Raw genomic sequence first — 23,326 nt, 5'->3', positions numbered from 1 at the left:
CTATGCATCAGTATCTGGATACACTTAATATATTCATAAAACATAATTCTTTCTGTTACGTATATTTACTTGGAATAATACAGCTCTTAAAAATCTTCGTATTTGTTTTTGAAATATTATTAAAAAAATACAGTTGAACTCAATTGCAAACAGTTAATAGCCAACATTATGGAAACATTTTAAAAATGGGCATCCCTCAACCTATCATTGTGGGGGAGAATTAATTCTATTAAAATGGTTATAGCCCACAAGTCTTGTATCTATTATCAATGTTACCTGTTACATTTCCTTCTTCTTTTTGTCCACTTACTAAATTTGATTTGGAGTAATGAGAAGGAGGTTTAGATGTTCCAGATTATAAGAAATACCATACTTCCTTTTTGACTGTGCAAAGTGTTTCATGTTTTTTTAATCCAGGTTCCGACATTACACCCTCTTGGATTTTACTTGAAAGAAATATTGTAGCACCATTTCCTTTACCAGCAATTCTTAATATGGATCTTAAGAAAGCAAAGTTTTCTACTCCAATCCTTAATACTCCTAAAAACGCTATATTATGTCTGTATGCTACATTTGGTAATTGACTTTTATCTTCTAAAAAGGTGTCTTATTGGAATAATCTTCTGATTAAACTAAGTACCTCGGGCTCTTGTTGGGAAAATTGATTCATGCTTGTATATTTATATATCAAATGTTTGCCTTAGTAATATGTGTTTATCGTTTTACAATCTAAATATCAAATTGCTGATTTCGAATAAATTAAATGAACAAATATTTAAATTTGATTTGTCATTCGCAAATTGAATTGCAATACTCCATGCGCACCGAAAGAAAACTTTTTAACGGTTCTACTAATAATTGTATCATTGACATCGTTTTAATGTCAAGCCACTGCGTTGGCTCCATTTTTAATTTTTGTACACACAAGATTGCACTAAGCGACCACTTCCCTTTGAGCCTTCAACTAGCGATTGCACCCTTTTTTAAACAAAGTCATAATAAGGTTATGCCACAGGTAGAGGGGATTGAAATAGCACAGGGCAATGGATACACCCTGCTCTGTACACAAATCAATCCTGAGGATCTCTTTAAACAGTTAATAACTAATAATAAAGATGATTTCGACATATGTCTAAACTAAAACACATCCCCAAAGGATATCATTGGGGCCTTTTTGGCCCTTGCAAAGGGAGTAAAAGAGAGACTATTTGCCACCAGAGGGAAGACAAAAAAGGTTGAAAACGGGTGGTTTGACACTGTCTTTAGTAATGCACATAAATGCATGAAGGAGGCACTACATAAAATACCAAGGTGTAACAGAGAGATCCACAAATGCAGAGTAGAACATAAACAGGCTGTAAAGAAGAGGAAATCATATCTAAGGGAGTCTGCCTGGGAGTCCCTACAGGAGGCTAGTGCTAGGCACAATGTGAGAGTGTTTTGGAAGATAATTATTTCCTCACCATAAAGCACAGAGGTGTCCCCTAAAATCGTGACTGCTATTCTGGAGGAAGAATGGATTGAGCATTTTGTCGGTATTTACTCTGCACCCAATATAATAAATTCACAAGGCCAGGGACAAACTATCATTGAGAATGGAATTTCTTTCCAGACATACTCTATCCTCCTGTCTTCCCTAGAGGAAGTTAACAACACAATCCATGCTAGCAAGAACCGGAAAGCACCAGGGCCAGATGCAATCCCTGTCGATTTATATAAAGATAACACTAACTTTTGGATACCGCTCCTTGACCCAAGTTTTGAGGGCTAGTTGTTTAGTAGGATTCCTCCCGTCATGGGAAGAATCAATCATAGTACATATTTATAAAAAAAGGGATTGCCTAAACCCAGCATGTTACAGGCCAATCTCCCTGACTGACTCCCTAGCAAAAATAGTGGTACGTATGATACTGGAAAGATTACAGCAGTGGGCTGAAAGCAATGGTGAACTGTCAGACCTGCAATATGGATTTAGACCTGGGGTTGAGACAATTGAGCAGAGTCTCAACCTAAACATGCTCATTGGTAAATATGTAAGAATAAAGAAGGGGGAGCTTTACCTAGCCCTCGTCGATCTGACATGGGCGTTTGACTGCTTAATACACGCTAGGCTATGGTTAACGTTGAAAGAAATGGGGATGGAGGGCCCAATTATCAGCTTCTATATACAGGATATAGAGCCATGGTGAGGTGCGGGGCTGGAGTAGAATGTACTGGAGCCTTCAGCGTGGAGAGAGGGGTTAGACAGGGGTGTGTTTTGGCTCCCTTCCTGTTTTCTTTATATTTAAACAGTGTGGGGGACGCACCATATCCCGGCCCTCTACACCGACGACACAGTTTTAATGGACCATACCCCATTGGCCCTACAGACGCTCCTTACTAACTTTGTCGAATATATGAACAGACTGCGTCTCAAACTTAATCAATCGAAACCTTCATTATGAAGTGTGATAAGCACAATCAGAAATGCAAAAACTTAACAATAATTGGAATAAAAATTAGCTTCATCAATACTTTTTCTTACCTTGGAGTCCTATTCGATAAAGGTGGGTTATGGAACAAGGCAACTGAGAATAGAACTAGCCTATTTAGTAAGGCCTGTTCGGCCCTTAGAGGCTTTGCAAGTCGACTTGGCACTAATCCCCCAGAAATTATGATGAAGATATATAAAGCAAAATGCACTAGTAAAACACTTTACGGGGCAGGCATATGGGGACATAAGAAATGCGCAGGGATGCAATTATCATAAAATAACTTTTTTAGATATCTTTTAGCAATCTCAAAAAGCACGTCAGTATAAGTACTCCACTCCGAACTTGGTGCCCCCTTTCTTACAAATATAATAAAGCTTAAACCAATCCTGTTGTGGCACAAAATTTGGACCACAGTTTTCAAAGCTCTCAATAGAGCAATAATTGTCAATTGCTTGAATTCAAGTGCATATAAGTCCATCCCATGGCTAGCGTATGTCCAGCGGTTCCTTGAAGACATGGCCCACCCGGAATACTTTGAGAAACCAGAGACATTAATCACCATCAGTAGAAAAACACTGAAAAGAGAGGTGGTGGCTCATTTGTAAAAACTTAGTCCGATAACCGAACTTCCCAAATCTTCTGTTTTACATAATCAATTGATTTTAACTACTTTTAACATGCAGCCTTCTCTTATGACTGTTTTAAATGTGTTGCATAGGTTTGTTCTTACATGCCTAAGATTGGATATTTTTCATAGGCTATGCTCATTTCCTACTATAAATGACTGGTCAACAGATCTGGTAAACTGTCCCTGTGATAAAAGGATGTCTCAGAATACTATGCACGCGGTTCTCTTGTGAAATTGTTATTCTTAATAGTGGAAGCAGTATTTCTTTCCAATAATAAGACAGTTAGATTTTAAACAATGTCATCCTATTTATTTGTACTTGCAATTATTGCCAACGGTAGAGATCTGCTGCTGAATGTCATCCTTCCTTTGGTCAGTTTTTTATGCTAGAAAGAAGATGACAATCGGGTACTATCTAGAATATGAGAAGGGGATTATATACTCCAGGGGCAGGGACATTAAGGTCCTGGGGAACAACTAAATCTGGAGGGCATTACGTAGAATACTGCACCAATGCACTTTAACATTTTTATGATTACATATGTATAAATGTGTAAAGGAACCTCTGGTAGCTAGTTGTCTTTCAGTAATGTGTGCTCACATTTATAATCCTTTTAAATGTGCCTGAATGAATTTAATCAAATGACTTTTTAATCTATTTTATATGTAATGAAATGAAATTGATTTATGCTGTTTTTTATTCATTAATTTTTTTAATATTATCTGTGCAAAAGCTTTTATGGATGTTTGTTGTGACTCCGAATAAAACTATATATGACTATGACTAAACTGTGTAATGCAATTCACAATGCCTACAGTAGTCCAATACCAGATTCTCAGTTTTATGGCATGGAGTTGTTCTTTAGTATACATAGACACACCAGTCACGCTGCTTTTAAAACATATAAAAGATTTACTTTTGCAAACTCTGTCAATTTGTCAAGGATCAGTGCTGTTCTGGAATCTCATCTTAAAGAACAACTATTCATTACAAACGGAAGAAAATCTGGTTATGTAATATTTCAAATTTACTTCTGTCTTCTGTTTGACCTGTGCTTTTGTATTAAATAATTGTTACTGGAATACTGTTAAGTTGTATAATGTACAGTCAATTGACAAACCTGAATGTTGAAATTGTAAAATTTAATAGGTTTAATTGAAAAAAAAAGAATGTGATGGACAGAATGTTGCACAATGGCAAAACATTCACCCCCAGTCACAGATCTGGGTTTAATCCATCGTTATTTTGCTCACCAAGCCACCCAAGTTCAGACATGGCCATATGCAAATCAGTCTTGACCCTGTGCCTCATGGGAACAGTCCAGCCCCAACTGCCAAGCCATGTCTTCCCTGGACCGGAATCAGGCATCCTAGGACCGGTTTCTGGCTATCAGCCGTCTTCAGCCAGGATAGCTTGACTCCAGTGGCGTAGTGAGCAAGGGACCCACGCCTGGGCATACCCTTTCCACATAGTGTGAACAGCAAAACAAACAAGATGATGGACGGAATTTTTCACAATGGCAAAACATTCACCCACAGTCACAGATCTGGGTTTAATCCATCGTTATTTTGCTCACCAAGCTACCCCAGTTCAGACATGGCCATATGCAAATCAGACTTGACCCTCTGAGACCTTCTCGACTCAACATTCCCAGATGTTGCCTTCCTGACTCCCGACATTGCCATAGACATCCCAGAAGGCTACAAGATCACCCGCAGGGACAGCCCAACGGAGTAGGAGGAGGAATCGCCATCGTCCACAGGAACACTCTCAGAGTCTCGACCAACACCGACGAACACCTACACTTCCAAATCCACACCGACCCCAACACCACCCTCAGAGGAACCCTCACCTACAGACCCCCTCGGACCCCAACCATAGTTCAGCGACACCATTGCCGACTTCATCAGCACACACGCCCTCGCCTCCACGGACTACATCCTCCTCGGGGACCTGAACTTCCATCTCGAGAACAACACCGACTCCACCACCCTGATCGACAACCTTGCCAACCACGAACTCAGACAGCTTGTGACTACACCCACCCATGCCGCCGGCCACACGCTTGACCCCATCTTCTCCGCAAGCCCTCACGTCTCCTTCAACCACACCACCGAACCCCACTGGACCGGCCATCACTGCATCCATTTCACCTTCAGGAAGCCCACCACGCACCACTGCACCCTAAAGATGCCTCGCCGCAACTGGGGCAAATTCACCAAAGACCAGCTAACCACCACCCTTACCCAGAGACCACCCGCCGACCCCGACACCGCCGCCCACAACCTAAGACCGTGGATTAACGACTGCGCCAACATCCTCAACCCGCTCAAGAAACCCTCCAACAGCCACACTAGCAAGAAAGCCACCTAGTTCTCCGAAGACCTCCAGGCCTCCAAATGAACATGCAGAAAAATGGAGAAGTACTGGCTCTGTGAACGAACACCGGACAGCTACGCCGCCCACAAGAACGCCACCAGCAGACACATCACCTCAGCAGAGCCGCCAAGAGGGCCTCCTTTAAAGACCGCCTAGACAACAACGCACACAACAGCAAAGAGCTCTTCAACATCGTGAAGGAACTCTCGAACCCCAGCTCCAACACCACGACATCCTACTTTGGCAGGACCTGTGTGACTCACTGGCCACCTTCTTCCACCGCAAGATAGCAGACATCCACCACAGCTTCAACGTTACGACCGCTCCAACTACCACTGAGACATCCGCCACCACCCGCACCAACCGCCTGCTCTCCTGGACCTACATCAACAACGAGGACACCAGCAAGATCATGAACACCATCTACTCCGGATCACCGTTAGACCCATGCTCACACAACATCTTCAACAAAGCCAGCACATCCATCGCACCCCATCTGTGGAAAGTAATCAACATCTCCTTCAAGACAGCAACCTTCCGGGAAAGCTGGAAACACACCGAGATCCACGCCTTACTCAAGAAGCCCAAGGCGGACCCCAAGGACCACAAGAACCTCCGGCCCATCTCCCTGCCCCTGTTCCCGGCGAAGGTCATCGAAAAAACCGCCAACAAGCAACTGACCCGCCTCCTCGAGGAGAACAGCATTCTGGACCTGTCCCAGTCCGGGTTCCGCAGCAACCATAGCACCGAAACCGCCCTCATCGCCGCCACCGACGACCTCAGGACCCTGCTAGACAACGGAGAAACAGCGGCCCTCATCCTCCTGGACCTATCAGCTGCCTTTGACACGGTCTGCAACCGCACCCTACGAACACGTCTACACGACGCCGGGATCCAAGAGAAGGCCCTGGACTGGACCACCTCCTTCCTCTCCGACAGAACCCAGAACGTCCGCCTCCCTCGCTCCGATGCCACCGAGATCATCTGCAGCGTACCCCAGGGTTCATCCCTCAGCCCAACGCTGTTCAACATCTAAATGGCACCTCTCGCCCACTTCGCCCGACAGCACAACCTCAACATCATCTCCTCCGCCGCCGACTCTCAGCCTATCCTCTCCCTCACCAAAGACCCTCACACCGCCAAAACCAACCTCCACGAAGGAATGAAGGCCGTCGCCAATTGGATGAGGATCAGTCGACTGACGGAGCTCCTCATCCTAGGCTCTACCCTTTCAGCTTGGGACGACTCCTGGTGGCCAACAACACTAGGAACAACCCCGACACCCACTGACCACCCACCCAACCTAGGGATCATCTTCGACTCCACCCTCTCCATGACTAAGCAGGTCAGCGCCGTCTCTGCATCCTGCTTCAACACCCTCCGAATGCTCCGCAGGATCTTCAAGTGGATCCCCACCAAAAGTAGATGAACAGTCACCCAGGCCCTTGTGAGCAGCAGGCTGGACTACGGAAACGCCCTCTACGCAGGAACGTAGGCTAAGCTCCTGAGACGGCTGCAACGCATCCAGAACGCCTCGGCACGTCTAATCCTCTAGCGCCTTGAGACCCTCCGGGTCAGTAGTGCACTTTATAAATGCCTTGATTGATTGATTGATTGATCCTTGACATCCCCCGACGCAGCCACATCACACCCCACCTGAGAGACCTGCACTGGCTCCCCATCAACAAGAGGATAACCTTCAATCTCCTCACCCACGCACACAAATCTCTCCACAACACCGGCCCTACATACCTCAACAGGGGCCTCAGCTTCTACACCCCCACCTGCCAGCTCCGCTCCGCCGGCCTCGCCCTCACCACAGTCCCCCGCATCCAAAGAACGACAGCCGGCGGCAGATCCTTCTCCCACCTCGCCACCAAGACCTGGAACACCCTCCCCACCAACCTACGGCAGACCCAAGACCTACTGGCCTTCCGGAGACTCCTCAAGACCTGGCTCTTCGATCAGTAGCAGCCACCCCCCCAAGTCCACGCAAGGACTTGACTTGTGGTGACCGAGAGAGGTACTTTGGAGTTTGTCGATAGGCTTATTGAGTGGCCGCAAATTCCTTTAAATAATCAGAGGATAAGTGGTTCAAATACATACACCCATTTGCCAACACTGTGACTGTGCAAGAACCTAATTTTTCTATACGTCCTGCAGTAAGGATCATTCGAACTCAGGGTCTTTAGAAATTATTATTTGTCCTGAAGATGGTCTCATCGATTCACCAATAGAGACCGAAACGTCGACACACGCTTTATCTTATCTAATTGTTAGATCAATCTTAGCAAAAAAGTAAAGCGTACACAATTGTTTCAAAGAAGTGTTTTGATTTATTCCTATGATATTGGCTTCTTGTAACATTGTTATTTATTCTGTACCCTTTTTAATTTTTAAAGTGTATTAAATACAAACTTTTTCATATACACCCGCACTATTTTTCTTCTTTAGTTTGATCACATATTGTGACTTATCTAGATTAATTGAGTTTTTATTGTTACATTGTTGTACCATTGACCTAAATTGTGACGGGTCACCAAATAGAATCACTCGCCTCTGTGCTGTTAACTAGTACAAACGAAATCCCTTGAAGGTATCCTCGTAAATGATGGCTTATGATTCGTTACAAGGCTTGCTAGTCACGCATTAGTACAGCCTTGTCTTCATTTGTAACCTTCCATGAGGACTGGCCCTTTTACTTTGGTTGTTACACAGTGCATCCTTTTTTTAGTCTATAAGCACTATTTTCTTTAATGAGTTTCTCCTACTGCAGTCACGTTATGCTTTCCTGCATCATTCAGTGCGCCACACATGCTTTCACTTTCCTAGCAGCACGAGACAATGGCGGCAGCTTCTTCTAATAGGTCTTGCGTTTACAAGTTTGACCTTTTGGCATTGTAAATTACAATGCCTTTTATTTATGTGTTAATTAGCAAAACATATAAATAACAGGCATTGTCATTTAGAATGCCAATAGCTTAAACTCTCGCGAATGCAAGACCTATTGCATTGCAAATGCTTGTTAGCAGCATGTTAAAGATTCAGAGACCAATGTAGTGTCTGGAGGTGCTAGCTAAATTTTCATAGATTTCAGAAATCGAGCCAGTGGCTGCAATAAATCGCCTCTCAGGCAGATTTGCATGGCGCCTTGGCAGGTTCTGATGTTTAGGGTACGCCATATTAGCCACAGTCAGAATTTTCGTAATGGGAGCAACTTTTCGCCGATGCAGAGTGTGTGTCAGTGATTCTTCTCCTTTTTTTCTCATAAACATCATTGTCAGAATCATCAAGGTTCTTCCGGCCTTACCAGTAGTTTTTCAGAGGGATTATTCCAAATCGCAGACTCATCAGCTGTTTTTTCATCACCATGCTAAAAGGCAGGGAAAGGTAAGTAGGTAGGACCCCTGATTCATTCAGTGTTGTGGCTCAGGCACTATGTGCCAGTTTCTTCAGGGCTTGTGCATCTTGGTCCCTTGAAATTAATTTTGCAGTTTGGGGGCTAGGAGCGCTAGGAGGCCGCTCAACCAGATCCCTCAGGCATCCAGTGCGATACTTGTGCCAACTAGTCCGGAGGTTGTGTATTACTTCCCAGATTATGTTTTGGGCGTATTTTTCTGTGCCTGTTTTACTTTGAACCTGTAGGCTAGGAACTTTGCCTTCACTATCAAGTGCTGTGAGGACAGGCAAAATTCTTGTCAAATTTGATTGTGCGATGTACATTTAGGTAGGGAGAAAACCCTACTATAGAAAGTAGACTGTGCCCTGTCCAGCCAGTTACCCATTTTGACTCTGAATGTCATTGCACCATATGTGATGGTAGGTAGTAGATTGCAGTCCATCACCTTTAGAAAGGGCCATAGTTAAGGGTACACCGTTGATTTCTGGGGCTTGCAAAAAGCCTGTTCCAAGGAGTTTGCTTCCTCCTGCTGTGCGTGAATGTGCAATGCCATCCGGTCCCTGTGGTGCAGCCTTACCCCCACAAATTTGTATGTATCCACAACTTCGACCGTGCTCCCCTCGATGAACCATGCTCTCCTTTTTTCAGTTTGTGTGAGATTATCATAACCTTAGTTTTCGCCACATTTATCTTCAGATTGTTAACTCTACAGTAGGTGACAAGTGCATTGAAGAGTCTCTGCAGCCTTATTGGTGTCAAATCCAAACGCACTGTGTCGTCTGTATACTGGACTGATTGGATATTGATGCAGAAAAATTATGGTGGAAAGGCCCTCTCTTTCTCAAGATGTTCTGTTAAGTCAGCCAGGTACAGGTTAAATAGTAATGGTGCCAATACAGCCTTGTTTTAGTCTTCTTTTTGTCATGATTTTTGCCATGGTGGCCCATTTGGCGCTGACTTTAATTTCTACCCAGGTACTGGAGTATAGCGCTATCATTGCTTTCAGTAGATTGGATGGGGTGCCCCAGGCATTCAGCTTTGACCAGAGGCTTTGTCTTGACACAATGTCAAACTCAGTTTGAAAGTCTATAAACCCATTGCAAAGGGCCTTGCACTTGGAGGCCATGGTTACGTCATTCAGATAAGAAATACAGGTGAGATTGTCTTCAATTTGGCAGCCCTTTTGAAAGCCTGTTTGGCTTTGGGGGGTCAGCTTTTTTTCCTCTGCACAGCTTTGGAGCTCCTTATTGAGAATGCTGGCAAAGCACTTCCCTTCCTTGTCAAGGAGTGCGATCAGGCGATAATTCCCTGGGCAAGATCAAGAAGGTAAGGGAACCAATAGTGAGCCCCTCTATGGCCCTGGAATGGTTGCCCCAATAAATATTCCTGAAATAGGGAGGCCATTACTAAGGCTTATTGAGTTGGGACCCAATTTTATATCGCAGCTGGGATGCCATTTGGGCTGGGGGCTCCACTTGTGTGCATTGTTTTGATGGATGTTACCACTTGGTCTGGGCTTATTGATGTCTTGTCTGCGTGTTCCGGGCTTGATGATATCCTTAGCATATTGAAACCCTGTCAAGGTGCTTCGATCTCACTGCCGTCAACCACTTGGTCTACATATAATCTTTTAATGTAGGACTCCCATTCGGCAGTGGCGATATTGACTGAAATCACCTAACATTTTTGGGTTGAGGTATTGTTGATCCAGAACAAGAAATTCCTATGGTCTTTAGATGTTATTATCATGTGTGATTCAGAACACCTACTAGCTTCCTCCTCCTTTTTTTGAGCCTAAAGAAATTTCCTGTATTTTTGCCTTATCGTGGCAACCTGTGTATGTAGCCACTTGTTTTCCGCTTGTTTTCTGCCGGCCATTGTTTGTTACTTGACCCCATGAGCCGTCTATCGTTACTCTCCCATCTTTCACATCTACGCAGCCTGCCCTGTCCTTTGATTGATTGAGGAGGGTGGCCGGTGGGCATAACTAGAGACATGCACCAATCTACCTGAGGTGTTCACTGCTGCGTCAACTGCGGCTGCTTTTTTTTACCCCACTTTTATTATCTTCGGGCTGAGCGGAATCACACTGCCAATTGAGTTTAAGGGGGTTTCCTCAATAGGCTCTTCGCTCTCCCACCTTGTGGCTTGAGCCGTGTCAGAAAATTGTCCCTTGCAAAATGCACTACTTTCAACCTATGAGAGACTCGGATTATGGGATTTCAATATTGCTGTTAAATCTGCAGCCAGGTTTAATGTTTCGCTCTTGCTCCAGGCACACTAAGTGGGCCTGCCCTCTTGTCCGCTTTGTTTTTTTGTTTCAAGTGTAGAGATATATGTGTTGACATACTTATGTTGGTCTTGATGTCCAGCGAGAATACCCCCTAATATCATTCCCGCCTGGGTACAGCCATCCTCATTACGATCCTGAGGGGAGGTCTCCCTTTAATGGGGCAGAGCTGTGATTCTTTTCCGATTTCAACAAGTTTTATTGCTCATTTTTTATAAAGAAGATACAGGAACACATTAGTAGATCTCTAAACAGGGCTTTAAACGTTACATCAAATTACTAGTGTCACCCCGTTCTGTGTGTACCCTTCTTATGTTAGTGGTCCCCTTTGCTTGTGTTCAGTAGCTTGTCTTTCTGCTGTTTTATGAAGTTGCTGCTGTGCTTGGGCTAGCAAGGAGCTTTGTGTCTTCATTCTTCCTGCAGTTCACCAGGGGTGTCTTTCTATTGTTCTGTCACTTCTATCCTGTCCTTGAATGCACTAATGTGCCCTAATGTGAACTGTGGGGGGTGTTTTTATTGTATTTTATGGTAATTTGCAGAAGTGAACGTCTGTGGGCGTCTAAGGGAGGCTGTTAGAGGCTGCCAGAGACATGAACATCTCAAGGTTGATGTGGGGAGGTGAGCAAACAAATGGGTGTTCAGTCCCTCCGGGAGGCACAAGCCACACCAACCTAGCGGCCGTCCTGTGCTTTTACCTGGGATTGACTGATGCCTAGTGCTTTCACATCAGTTACTCCCTGCAAGCTGCTTATCTTCTGCCAATCTGACCTGCTGCTCCTGTTGTCTCAAGCAAGACCAAGCACTTGTTCCCGTTAAATCCCTCGCCTCACTCTTACCTGAGACTGGGTTGGGCTCTGATGGACTCTGCTGATATGGAATATCGCAGAATATTGCGGCAACTGTATTTGGAGGTGTCATTTATGGTGTCACAATAATGTAGGGATCCTGGAGTCACAAGGATGCAGGGATCCAGGGATCACAGGCCCGACAAGCTGACACCCTACTCCTACTCCGTCTGTCGCCTACTCCTCTCGGGCCGCCGAGCCACGAGACACCGGTTACGCTGGTCTACAGTCCCCCAAGCTAGTCTGCTAACATTATGTATAAAGACTTTTATGTTGATGGTTAAAACGCAGGCAATGTTATTGGCCACATTTGAAATGTCCTATGACTGGAAGTAGACTCCAGATTGTGGTGATTGTCTGCTCTAAGTGAGTGGGAGGACAAAAACGGCCCATATGATCTTTGATAGTCCTTTTGAACTCGATTGTGGGATTTTCCAATTGTGTTTGGCTTGATGAATGTTTAATGGCTCCACTGACTAGTTTCTAAGATACCCTCTCGTTTTAATGTTTAGTAAGGTTTTCAGCTTGGTTGTAAAAGTGTCGTATAAGCATGCAATTACACTTTATCCTGGGAAAATTTCAGTAACGCAAACTGTCCCTTAGCACCCAAGGGTGATTACTCTGTTATAATAGTAGTGTTTTTCCTCTGAGCTTTGTGTAAAGAGAGCGCAAGTACCTATCATTTGTTCTGATGTTTAAGTCAAATATTTAATACTTTGTTTTCTCCAGGTGTCTGGAAATGTAAGTCATTACTCTGGTCATGGACCTATTCAAAAAATTATCAAGAGCTGATCCTCTGTGCTTTTCACTCCATGAAATATTATTGATGTTGTTTTTCCACTTTTGATGATATTAATAAAAGGATTCTTGGTGGAATAGATCTATTTTCCCCCAAAATCCGCAATTTTTGTTTACTAGATTAGGTGCAAAGCGTAAGTCTATTAAAGTGCCTTTGGCCTGTAACATTAGTCATCCTTATGATAAAGAGGCTACGTCTTCAGATTCTAGATAAACTGAGTTGGTGTCTGAACTAGATATGTGTAGGTCTCAAGATTTTTACTGATGACCTCCGACATGTGGTTGTTCTTTTGGAGGACGCTTTCTGTTTCAAGGTTGAATTCAAGGTTTTCCACCATACCGATGGCTTCTGGGTTATCACGGATACAGAAAGCAGTTAAAGGCTTATTAAAGATGTCACTCTACTAGCGCAATTGCATAGTCAAATCCCGAGGGAATGGGCAACCTGAGGGGGTAATATTCTCATGCCATTTTTAAAGCGTGAAATTCCTGGGATTTTGGGGTTCTTAATATTCATGGTGTTGTATTCATTTGTACTGTTCATTCCTTAATTTTGTGTCATGTTAGTTACCTCACGGATCAATATATGTAACTCAGGAAAGGGGACACAGCGACATTCAGCATCCTGGCCTCCCAACCCTAGATGAGCTCCTAATTCTTTGTTTAGAGTAACTAACCTAAATAATAGATCTGTTTCCTAAAGTCAGAACCTCTGACATCTGTGTTGATCTGTATAAATAAAGCCAACCCTTGTCACACTCAGGGGTGATTACTGTGGTCTGCCCAACTTTGACCTACATCCCATCCAAAAGAACTATGTGACTTGCACTGTGGAGACTGTATTATTAGTTACCTCTTGTATGTATTTTACTCTCTAATCAGCATATGTGTATTGATGGCATCTTCTAGATGGAAAGTGGAGCACCAGAAGTTATGGTGAAGAAAGAGAAAACAGGCTTTCCATAGAAGTGCCATGGCCCTTCCTGGTACATTTGGCTGTAAATGACTCTGACTGCAGCTGCCATTAAGTAGATGACGTGGTACATGGTGAGAGGCCTGCAGTATCTGTTGTTAGGGAAAGAAGTCATTTGTCTCTCTTACTGATCTCTGTGAGTTGAGGTCATACATTTCTGGGTGCTGCTTGCTCTCACCCATTTCACTTCTATGGTGGGAACGCCACTTGGAAACTGTCCTACTGGGCAGAGCATCTTTGCAGACAGAGGCCAGCTCTGGAAAGTGGTCTGGCCAGGAGACATGAAAGGGGAAAAACCCAAACTGGTTTCAAGGAAGCAGATCTGGAATACACACTCTCTGTCTGTGAAATCGGTATAACAATGGGAGTCAATACGTATTGTTGTTTGTTGTTGTGGTCTCTTCTAATTAGTAGGGGCTTCTCCATAGAGTAGGTAGGGACACTATGCAGCAATGAATTGGTGTCACACTGACAGCTAGCTCCCTAGAGGTGATAGAACATTTCCTAGAGTCCGATCTGAAGGAGAAGTTACTGGGCTTCCATGCGTGTCAAGATATCCTGCCTGTGACTAACGGAAGAAAGCACCAATGCTGCAGGAGGAGCGGATTGTGGAAGGGGCAGCTGTAATTGACCCTGGTATAGGGTCTGTTTGACAGAGACTCACTAATCTGGTGTGCCAAAGGGCTTCAAAAATTCTGGATCGGCCAGTGTTTCCTACGTCAGATATCCTAGTCGGATCGACCAAGCACCTAGGGCCGTGATCACAGCACTGCCAAGTGTATTGTTGAGTCAGGACCAATCCTAAACATTACGTGACCTGAGTGGTGCCCTGAGAGGGCCCTGGGCGTGTGGCCGTCACACTCAAAAAGAAGCGCCAAGTACTCACCAGAGTATCAGAGTGATCCGCACCGTAAGTCGAATATCCACCAGAGTGCAGGAGTGAGCCCCAATCTGTAGCCTGCAGCCCGGAAAAGGAACTCTAATAGAAGCCCCTACTCATGCTGTAGTCCAGTGAGCAATGCAGTGCACTGCACTGCCAACGTATGTGCTGCCCTAGAGAATACTGCCACACGCTGCCTGGAGGCTTCTTTCTGCTGGTGAGATCCAGCTGCCGCCGGAGAGCCGTATATGGTCCAGTGCTGCTGCTATGATCTTGGTGAAAGACTGAGCTGGCCTTGGCCTGATTGACCCCTTATAGAAACCCGGGGAGGGAGGGAACATGAGCTACACCCATAGACCTACCTCAAACTCTGAATCTGGAATAGGGGAAACCAGTGGAAGAGGGTGGACCCAGTAGAGACAGGGGGAGGCCTAGAACGCAGAGGCTCTCTAGAGTACAAAGACTGGCATCTGTGACCAGGGTATTCGTACATTATTGAGTGTGTAGTAGAATTCTATGTTTTCTGTGTAATAAAGTACTTGCTTTTCCACAAAAAGAAGCACTGGGCTGGACATTGATCTTATTGTGCTGCTAGGGGGTAGGTATTGATTGTTGAACCTGTGTAACCCCCACACTGCCCTCCCAAAGGAGCCTGTGACTGCTCCCCCTTGCTTCTACCGCGAGTTGTGTGTTGAACTTTGCCCAGTTTTCAGTCATAGTAGGGTAGGCCGCTGAACAGCAGTGGTAACAGGCTTCAACCCCCGCGGTTGCGGCCCAGTGTCCCCTGCCTTCCCCGAGGCCTCTTGAATTGGGTCTGACAGCAACATTGTAGGCTGTTTTCATGATAACAAACAAGTATTCACACACACATACAGGTACAAACATGAACTTATAGAATCTACCCTAAAGATAACAGATCAAGTGTAATTGTACAGCTCGGCCATAGGGAGGTCTCTTAGCGCTGTAAAGTGATAACTGCTGTTTTTTACACATCTAAGTGTTACACATTTTTATCAACTTTGAAAGGCTGAGTGGACTCACAAGGATTTGAGCTTGGGTAATACACAGATCCCCTGAGGGTACGCACTGAACCACCAGATTTAACAATGTTAAATGTATTGCATGTTTGTGGCGGCCACACACACAGAAAAAAACAAAAGCCATTGACGAATATATAGACACAGAAGACGTATCATTCGCTGTAATGTAAATTCTCCATTTTAAATTTTAGGAATCCGAGCAGCGCTCAGATGAAGACACATCAGAAAAACAAACGGATCGGAAGACCAATGAACACTTTAAGGAGAGCCGCTTTTATGTTGCCCATCCTGTAATTCAGACGAATAAACGAGTACACCAGTCAGACCTGACCACCTTTCTGATTGGCGAGACGCCCAGGGGAATCCGCAGGTGAGCTCCTTAGATGTCGTGCAGTAAGGTGAAAAGATAGCAAGAAGTGAATAGTTGCCGCTCTCAATGTCACTGGAGTCAAGCTAGCCTGGCTGATGAGGGTTGAAACCCCAAAACCGGTCCTAGGATGTTTGTTTCCAGTCCAGAGAGGACCTGGCCTGGTAGCTCAGGCTGGACTGTTCCCATTGGGCATAGGGTCAAGACTGATTTGCATATGGCTGGGTTCAAACTAGAATGGCAATGTCGAGCACAAAAAGGGATTTAGTCCAAATCTCTGTACTGGGGTAAATGTATGACATTGTTCTGCATTCTGTCCATCAGTTGTTCTTTTTGCTCTGTATTGAGGAGCACAATTTCCATTAATATATCTCCTGAATAACCAGAGCCACAGTTGTGTGTTTTCAAGTCCTCAGAAATGAATAAATTACACATACTCTCTGTATAACTTAAAAGCTAGGTCGCCCATTCCCTAGACATACATGACTGCTTAATTTGAGCTGGTGGCTTCAAGTGCTCTGTATCAGCACTTAATTGTCAACACTGACGCATATGGCAGCCTACCAACTGGTGGCACTGTCTGTCTAATTTAGATATGAGCCAACAAGAATTTTTTATTAATTCAGTATACATTAAAAATGACTAATACTTGCCACAATCCATTCTCATAGCTGTAGGGGAGTCGAACAGTGTTAATTGTCACACCTGTAGGAGTGTGATAGTTAATAGTTGTGTAGGTACTGTTATTGGCAGTGCCGACAAGGGCAATAGGGTGGTGAAGGCTGCAGTGACCTCCTGACAAGGACCCTGGCTCTTAGTCATTATTTTATTTTAATAAATTAAGCATTGGTGGCAATTATACTGTCTGTCATTTATATTACTTATTTACCTACTTAATCACAGGCCACACCCATTAGGCCTGGTTTGCCAGTAACATTTAACTCTTTGTTGCTGCTCAAACATTAAAATAATGTGAGATTCGGAATAGGGTCAACGACATGCCACTGACATATCACTAGTTTTGCCTCCTACCCTGCCCCGTTTACATAGGGGATGAATTATGCTGAACACCTGAAGGTAATGATCTCAGATACATCACCGTCAGCTTTAAAGGTAGGGTTGCTCACCTCAGAGCCAAATGAAACTATATAAAAAAATAATAGCTGCATGCAAGATACAGCCATAAGAAAATAAAAAAAGTCAACAGAATGTCGGAAGAGGGTACAGCAGACATCTGTTAAAACTAAGTGGCATGAGCAGTGGAATGCCTATGTAAAATCTGTTGTTTGCAGACCGTCTTAATATACAGTGTTTCTTCTGGTCTTGGCTGCTTGCTTTGAATAATGTAATCCCACAATCTGAAAGAAACAGTTAGTTATACATTTCTTACCTTAGAATTACCCCCAGGCATCAGACTGAAACCGGAAAGTTTTTGGTCAGCAGTACCCCTGCGCGTCGGTGGACCCCGCATCCGTCGTTGGCGTCGTGGTCGCCGGTATGACGTCACGGAAGTTACTTAGACGCCGCCCTCGCGTGCTGACATCAGTTCTTTCTTTTTCCGCGCCAGCAAGCGCAGATCCGGATAGAGTGGTACCCCTAGTCACTTTTTAACTGACTTTTTGTGACTTTTGACGACTTCTTTTCGAGTCTTATGGCGATTCCTGGTGCACGAGGGATGCCTGGTTTCAAGGCCTGCAGTTCCTGTTCTTGACTGATGTCGGTGACGGATCCGCACCCCTTTTGCCTCTGCTGCCTGGAGCGCGACCACGACCCCAAGTCGTGCTCCAACTGCCGAACCATTGGGAGCGGTCCCAAAAGCTACTCGAGGCCTGGCAGTCGGCTCCGCGTAGTTCAAAGTCCCGGTCGCATGGGAGGTCGAGGGACCGATTGCGGAGCCATCATCACTCCTCGTCTAAGTCTTCGCACTTTGGTCAGGTAAGTCGAAGCACAAGAAGAAGTCGAAGAAGCATCATTGCTCTTCGACTTCCCCTCGGCCGACGCGACGAAGGGTGCGGGTGGTGCCACTCCCGCGGCTCCACTTGCGGAACCTTCAGGGTCTACTCCGGCCTTCCCAGGACCGGGAGTGACCCCTGTCCAGCTTCGTCAGTTCTATGAAGCGATGCATGCCATCTTTGGGAAGCCTGACTCTGCAGGTGCGCCTTCGGGCCTCGTGGACTCAGCTGGAAGCCCTAGGCCTTCGACGCCAGTGGCTCCTACCTCGGCTCCGCAGGGCCCCCTTGGATCCAGGCCTGGATCCGGATCAGCACCGGTCGACCTTGTAACACCTCCTCCGGCGCTGATTCCACCCGCACCACATCCGTAGCCGGCTGGACCTCCAGACAGTGTCGACCACGGCCCTCCCACTCCCCCCTTCCCCCACTGATGTGGATACGGAGCTGGATCCGGCGTGCATGGGTACTTTTGTGCCTGCATTCCACCATGGCCATTTTCAGCCAGTTTGCCAGCCAGAGGAGGGTGAAGAAGACTGTGAGGGGTTTGAGGACCCTCTTACTGCTCAGCTGGAATACGATCAGGACTGAAGAGAGGACCTGGGGGATGCCAGTGGTCTGGACACCTCACCAGACCTTGGTATGTTGTCTCCTCCTACCGTGGCTACGGAGGAGGGAGCACTTACGCAGTGGTGTTGCATAGGGCAACCAAGGCCCTATACCTCGAGCTACCTACTGTGTCAGTCAGGACTAACCTCCTGACAGAGGTGCTTCAACCGGCAGCGAGCTCTTCTGAGCCCCTACTGCCGTTTAATGAAGCCTTCATGGACATCCTTTTGGGCACCTGGTTCAGGCCCACCACAAGGGCTCCTGTGGATAGGATGGTTGCCCAACGCCCGGCTCCGGGTGACCGCACTATCCTCTCCCAACTACCCTTCACCGAGAGCTTGGTAGTCCAAGCCTCAGCGTCCCAAAGTGCCTTCCCTACTGCACCACCGGACAGGGAATCCAAGAAGCTGGATCAGTTTGGGAAGAAGTTGTTTTCTTCCTCCAGCTCAGGGCTGCAGTCGGTGAACACCGCATGCCCCTTGGGCCGTTATTCCCACTCCGTGTGGGATACGGTGCCTCAGTGCCCAGAGGAGGCCCGGGTCATGCTCTCCTGTGCTGTTGCCAAGGGGAAAGACGCAGCAAAGTTGGCCATCCGCTGTGGACTGGACACTGCCGAATAACAGGGTGGGAGCATTTCAACATCTGATGCACTTCACTGTCACGCCTAGTTGAGGACGACTGGCTTTTCTGGAGATGTCCAGAACACCTTGATGGACATGCCCTTTGATGGCCGTCAGACAGTGCGCTAGAGCGCTTCAAGGACTCTCGGGCTACAGCCAAGTCCTTGGGCCTCTCAGCCACGCTCCCTGCATGGTCTGCCTTTCGCCCTTTCGTGGCCATGGAACGGGTGCCCCAACACGTTCCTTTCAGAGCCACAGGACAGACTAGCTGTTCAACCTTAGTGCTGCCGGGGGTAGTTCTGGGGACCAGCGGGCAGGCCAGTCCACCACCGCCCCCTATGCAGCAGCCTCCAAACCTTCCTAGTCCGACCTTTCTGGCCCAATGCACGCCAGTGGGTGGCAGGATTCGCTATCACCTCCCCCACCGGCGTACCATCAGGTCGGACAGGTGGATTTTGCAGATAGTCCGAAGGGGCTACTCCCTTCCCTTAGAGACTATACCTACAGCCATGCCACCCTAGTACCATTGCATGTCGGGTGGTCCTTCTCCAACTGGAAGTTAAGGCTCCCTTGGCCAAGGGAACCATTGAGCGCATTCCTTGGCCAAGGGAGCCATTGAGCGCGTTCCTGCCCCAGAAGTAGGTTGTGGTTGCTATTCCCACTACTTTCTGGTGCCCAAGAAGGACAAGGGCCTGCGTCCTATCGTGAATCTCCGGAGAAGTTCAAAATGTTGACCCTGGCTCAGGTCTTGTCTGCCCTCGACCCTGGAGAATGTTTGGTAGCGTTGGAATTGCAGGACGCTTATTTTCACATCTCCGTCTTGTCGGCCATCCGGCGTTACCTGCAGTTCACGGTAGGCCACAAGTGCATTCAGTTTACTGTCCTCCCCTTTCGCCTTACCAGCTCCCCTCGGGTGTTCACGAAAGTGATGGCGGGGGTCACAGCTCATCTGCGCAGGTCAGGGCTTCCAGTCTTTCCACATCTCGACGACTGGCTGTTGAAGGAGGGCTCTCCCCAGGCAGTCGTCTCCCACCTCCAGACTACAGCCGACCTCCTGCATTCGCTGGGGTTCTCCATCAACGTGCCAAAGTCACACCTGACTCCCACTCAGAAGCTCCTCTTCATCTGAACGGTTCTGGACACAACGCAGTTTTGGGTTGATCCTCCCGAACAGCGAGTTTGGAATATTTGGGTTCTGATTCCGATCTTTCAGCCTCTAACCGGGTTTTGGTCAGGATGACCCTGAGGCTGCTGGGCCTCATGGCCTCCTGCATCCTGCTAGTCGATCATGCCAGGTAGCATATGCGGGCTCTGCAGTGGGGCCTGAAGTTCCATTGGGCGCAGCATCAGGGTAATCTGTCCGATTTCGTCCAGATCTCGGAGGGCACTGCACGACAATTTCAGTGGTGGCTCACGAAGCAGGATTGGGTCAACGGCAGATCCCTCCACCTTCCCTAACCAGAACGCACAGTGGTGACAGACTCATCCCTTCTGGGATGGGGCGGCCAAATGGGAGAGGCGGAGATCAGAGGCCTCTGGTCTCCGGTGGAGTCCGAGCTCCACATCAACCTTCTGGAGCTTCAGGTGATCTGTGTTGCATGAAAAGCATTCCTTCCCTCTGTCTGGAGAAGAGTAGTGCATGTGCTCACGGACAACACCACTGCCATGTGGTAGTGCAACAAACAAGGGGGGGGTGAGGTTGTGGACCCTATGTTAAGAGGCCCTCCGTCTCTTGACATGACTGGAACATCAGGGCATTTCCATGGTGGTTCAACACCTGACAGTGTCCCTGAACGCTAGGGCGGACAAACTGAGCCGCAGGTGCATGATGGATCACGAATGGAGTCTTGACTCGGAGATGGTGCAAGGTCTCTTTCAACTGTGGGGACGCCTTGGTTAGATCTATTCGCCACCGAAGAGAACGCGCAATGTCAGCAATTCTGCGCGTTGGAATTTCTAAGGCGGCACTCGCTGGGCAACGCTTTTCATCGCGAGTAGAGTTGCGGTCTTCTATACGCCTTTCTACCTCTACCACTTCTTCCGAGAGTGCTGAAGAAGATCAAGTGCGACCGGGCCCAAGTCATTCTTGTGGGTCCAGATTGGGCATGAAGAGTCTGGTATACCGAGCTGCTCAACATGGCCATCGATTCCCCCGATCCGACTACTTCTTCGGGCGGATCTTCTGTCGCATCAGCAGGGGACGGTCCTCCACCTCCTTGTGTGGAGATTGAGCGGCGGCGGTTGAAGTTGTTTTACTTGCCTCCTGAAGTCTGTGATGTAATCTTGTCAGCCTGGCGTCCCTCCACTAAGACGGTATGCGCCTGCAGATGGAATAGATTTGTGGCATGGTGCACAGCAAAGGCTGTGGATCCCCTTTCTGCCCCTCATTCTGAGGTTCTCTTGTTGCTCCTGTCTTTGGCCCAGCAGGGCTCTGCTCTGGGCACTCTTAAGGGCTACTTCTCGGCCATTTCATCCTTCCTCACCCTTCCTGATCATCCTTCTCTTTTCAAGTACCATGTTGTCAATAGATTTCTCAAAGGCATTACTCATCTTTTTCCTCCTGTTCACTTCGTAATGCGTCAGTGGGACTTGAACTTGGTTCTTACTTTTCTGATGTGCGCTCCCTTTGGGCCGCTACATAACAACTGTCCTCTCAGACTCATTACTCTGAAAACTGCTTTTCTGGTGGCCATCCCCTCTGTGCACAGGGTGAGTGAGCTACAAGCCCTGTCTTCCAAGCCTCCTTTTCTGACTGTTAATCCAGACAAGGTCGTCCTCAGAACTCAACCTTCCTTTCTTCCAAAGGTGGTCACTTCTTTTCATATTGGACAAACCATCACTTTGCCCACCTTCTTTCCGCCTCCTTATCCTTCAAAAGAGGAAGAGAGGCTCCACTGTCTGGATCCAAAATGTGCTCTCCCCTTTTATTTGAATCACACCAAACAATTCCGGGTCGACGACCTGCTCTTTGTTGGTAACGTTGGCGCTAAGAAAGGTTGGGCCGTGCACAAACGGACCATCTCCAGGTGGGTCTTTCTATGCATCAAGGCCTGCTATTCTTTGGCAAAGAAGGAATCTCCAGTGGGACTGCGCGCCCATTCCACCAGTGCGATAGCAGCTACTACTGCTTTGGGACTGAAGGTCCCCCTACATGACATCTGTCATGCAGCTACGAGGACATCACTGCACACATTCACCAAACACTACTGCCTGGACAACCAAGTTTGGAGAGATGGCTTCTTTGGCCGTTCTGGTCCCAGGACTTTCTGGTGTGAACTTAGTTCGCAGACACACCTCTGGGGATGGTATTGCTGGGGTATCTATTCTAAGGTAAGGTATCTATAACTGACTGTTTCTTTCAGATGAACAAGTTACTTACCTTTGGTAATAATATATCTGTAAGAAACATAGGTTAGTAATGGATTCCTTACCGCCCCACCCATACTCCCCGTTCTGAAAACTGATATCTAGGGTTAAGGTCATCCTTTCAGGGCCCTAGTTTTGTTCACCAGTGGTCAGTGTCTTGCATGGCTCCGTGTTCCTGGCGCTATAAGTCTTGTGCAGAACGGACGTCAGCGCATGAGGGTGGCGTCTAAGTAACTTCCGCGATGTCATCCCGGCACCACGACTCCGACGACGGGCGCGGTGTCGACTGATGCCACCTCCCGGCGAGCAGGCGTACTGCTGACGAAAAGCTCTCCGGATCCAGTCTGACGCCTAGGGGAAATTCTAAGGTAAGGAATCTATAGCTAATCTATATTTCTTACAGATATATTGTTCCCGAAGGTAAGTAACTTGTTCTTTCACAGCACTTAGTAGTCCGTAATTTAATTTATTAGTGAAATATGTCCACCTTATGATATTCCTATGTGCAAGACTGAATATCCTACTGATAAACAATGTTTAGCCACATCAATTGAAGAAATGGTTTCATGACAGATGTACTACTGACTCGATTGATGAAAACTATACATTTAGAATAATAAGGGGCCCATTTCGATTCTAAAAGGAATAGTCTTTGCACCCTATTTAATGTTCTGATCCCACCACAATTAACCCATTAATGGGTGATT

General features: G+C 46.7%; 1 protein-coding gene across 3 annotated transcripts in view; it reads left to right on the top strand.

The window, feature by feature from the left end:
- ERCC6L2 (ERCC excision repair 6 like 2) overlaps positions 1–23,326 on the top strand; it is a 1,198,109-nt gene that overhangs the window by 1,133,204 nt on the left and 41,579 nt on the right. For all 3 annotated transcript variants that reach the window (XM_086961179.1, XM_086961178.1, XM_086961180.1), the window contains one exon: positions 15,900–16,078. In XM_086961179.1, the coding sequence (XP_086817305.1) occupies positions 15,900–16,078 (179 nt within the window). The remainder of the gene's footprint in view (positions 1–15,899; positions 16,079–23,326) is intronic.

The sequence above is a fragment of the Lissotriton vulgaris genome, chromosome 3_1 (assembly GCF_964263255.1).
Source record: "Lissotriton vulgaris chromosome 3_1, aLisVul1.2, whole genome shotgun sequence".
Classification (NCBI taxonomy): domain Eukaryota; kingdom Metazoa; phylum Chordata; class Amphibia; order Caudata; family Salamandridae; genus Lissotriton; species Lissotriton vulgaris.
Note: the sequence above shows the minus strand (reverse complement) of the source record. Positions and strands in the feature narration are given on the sequence as shown.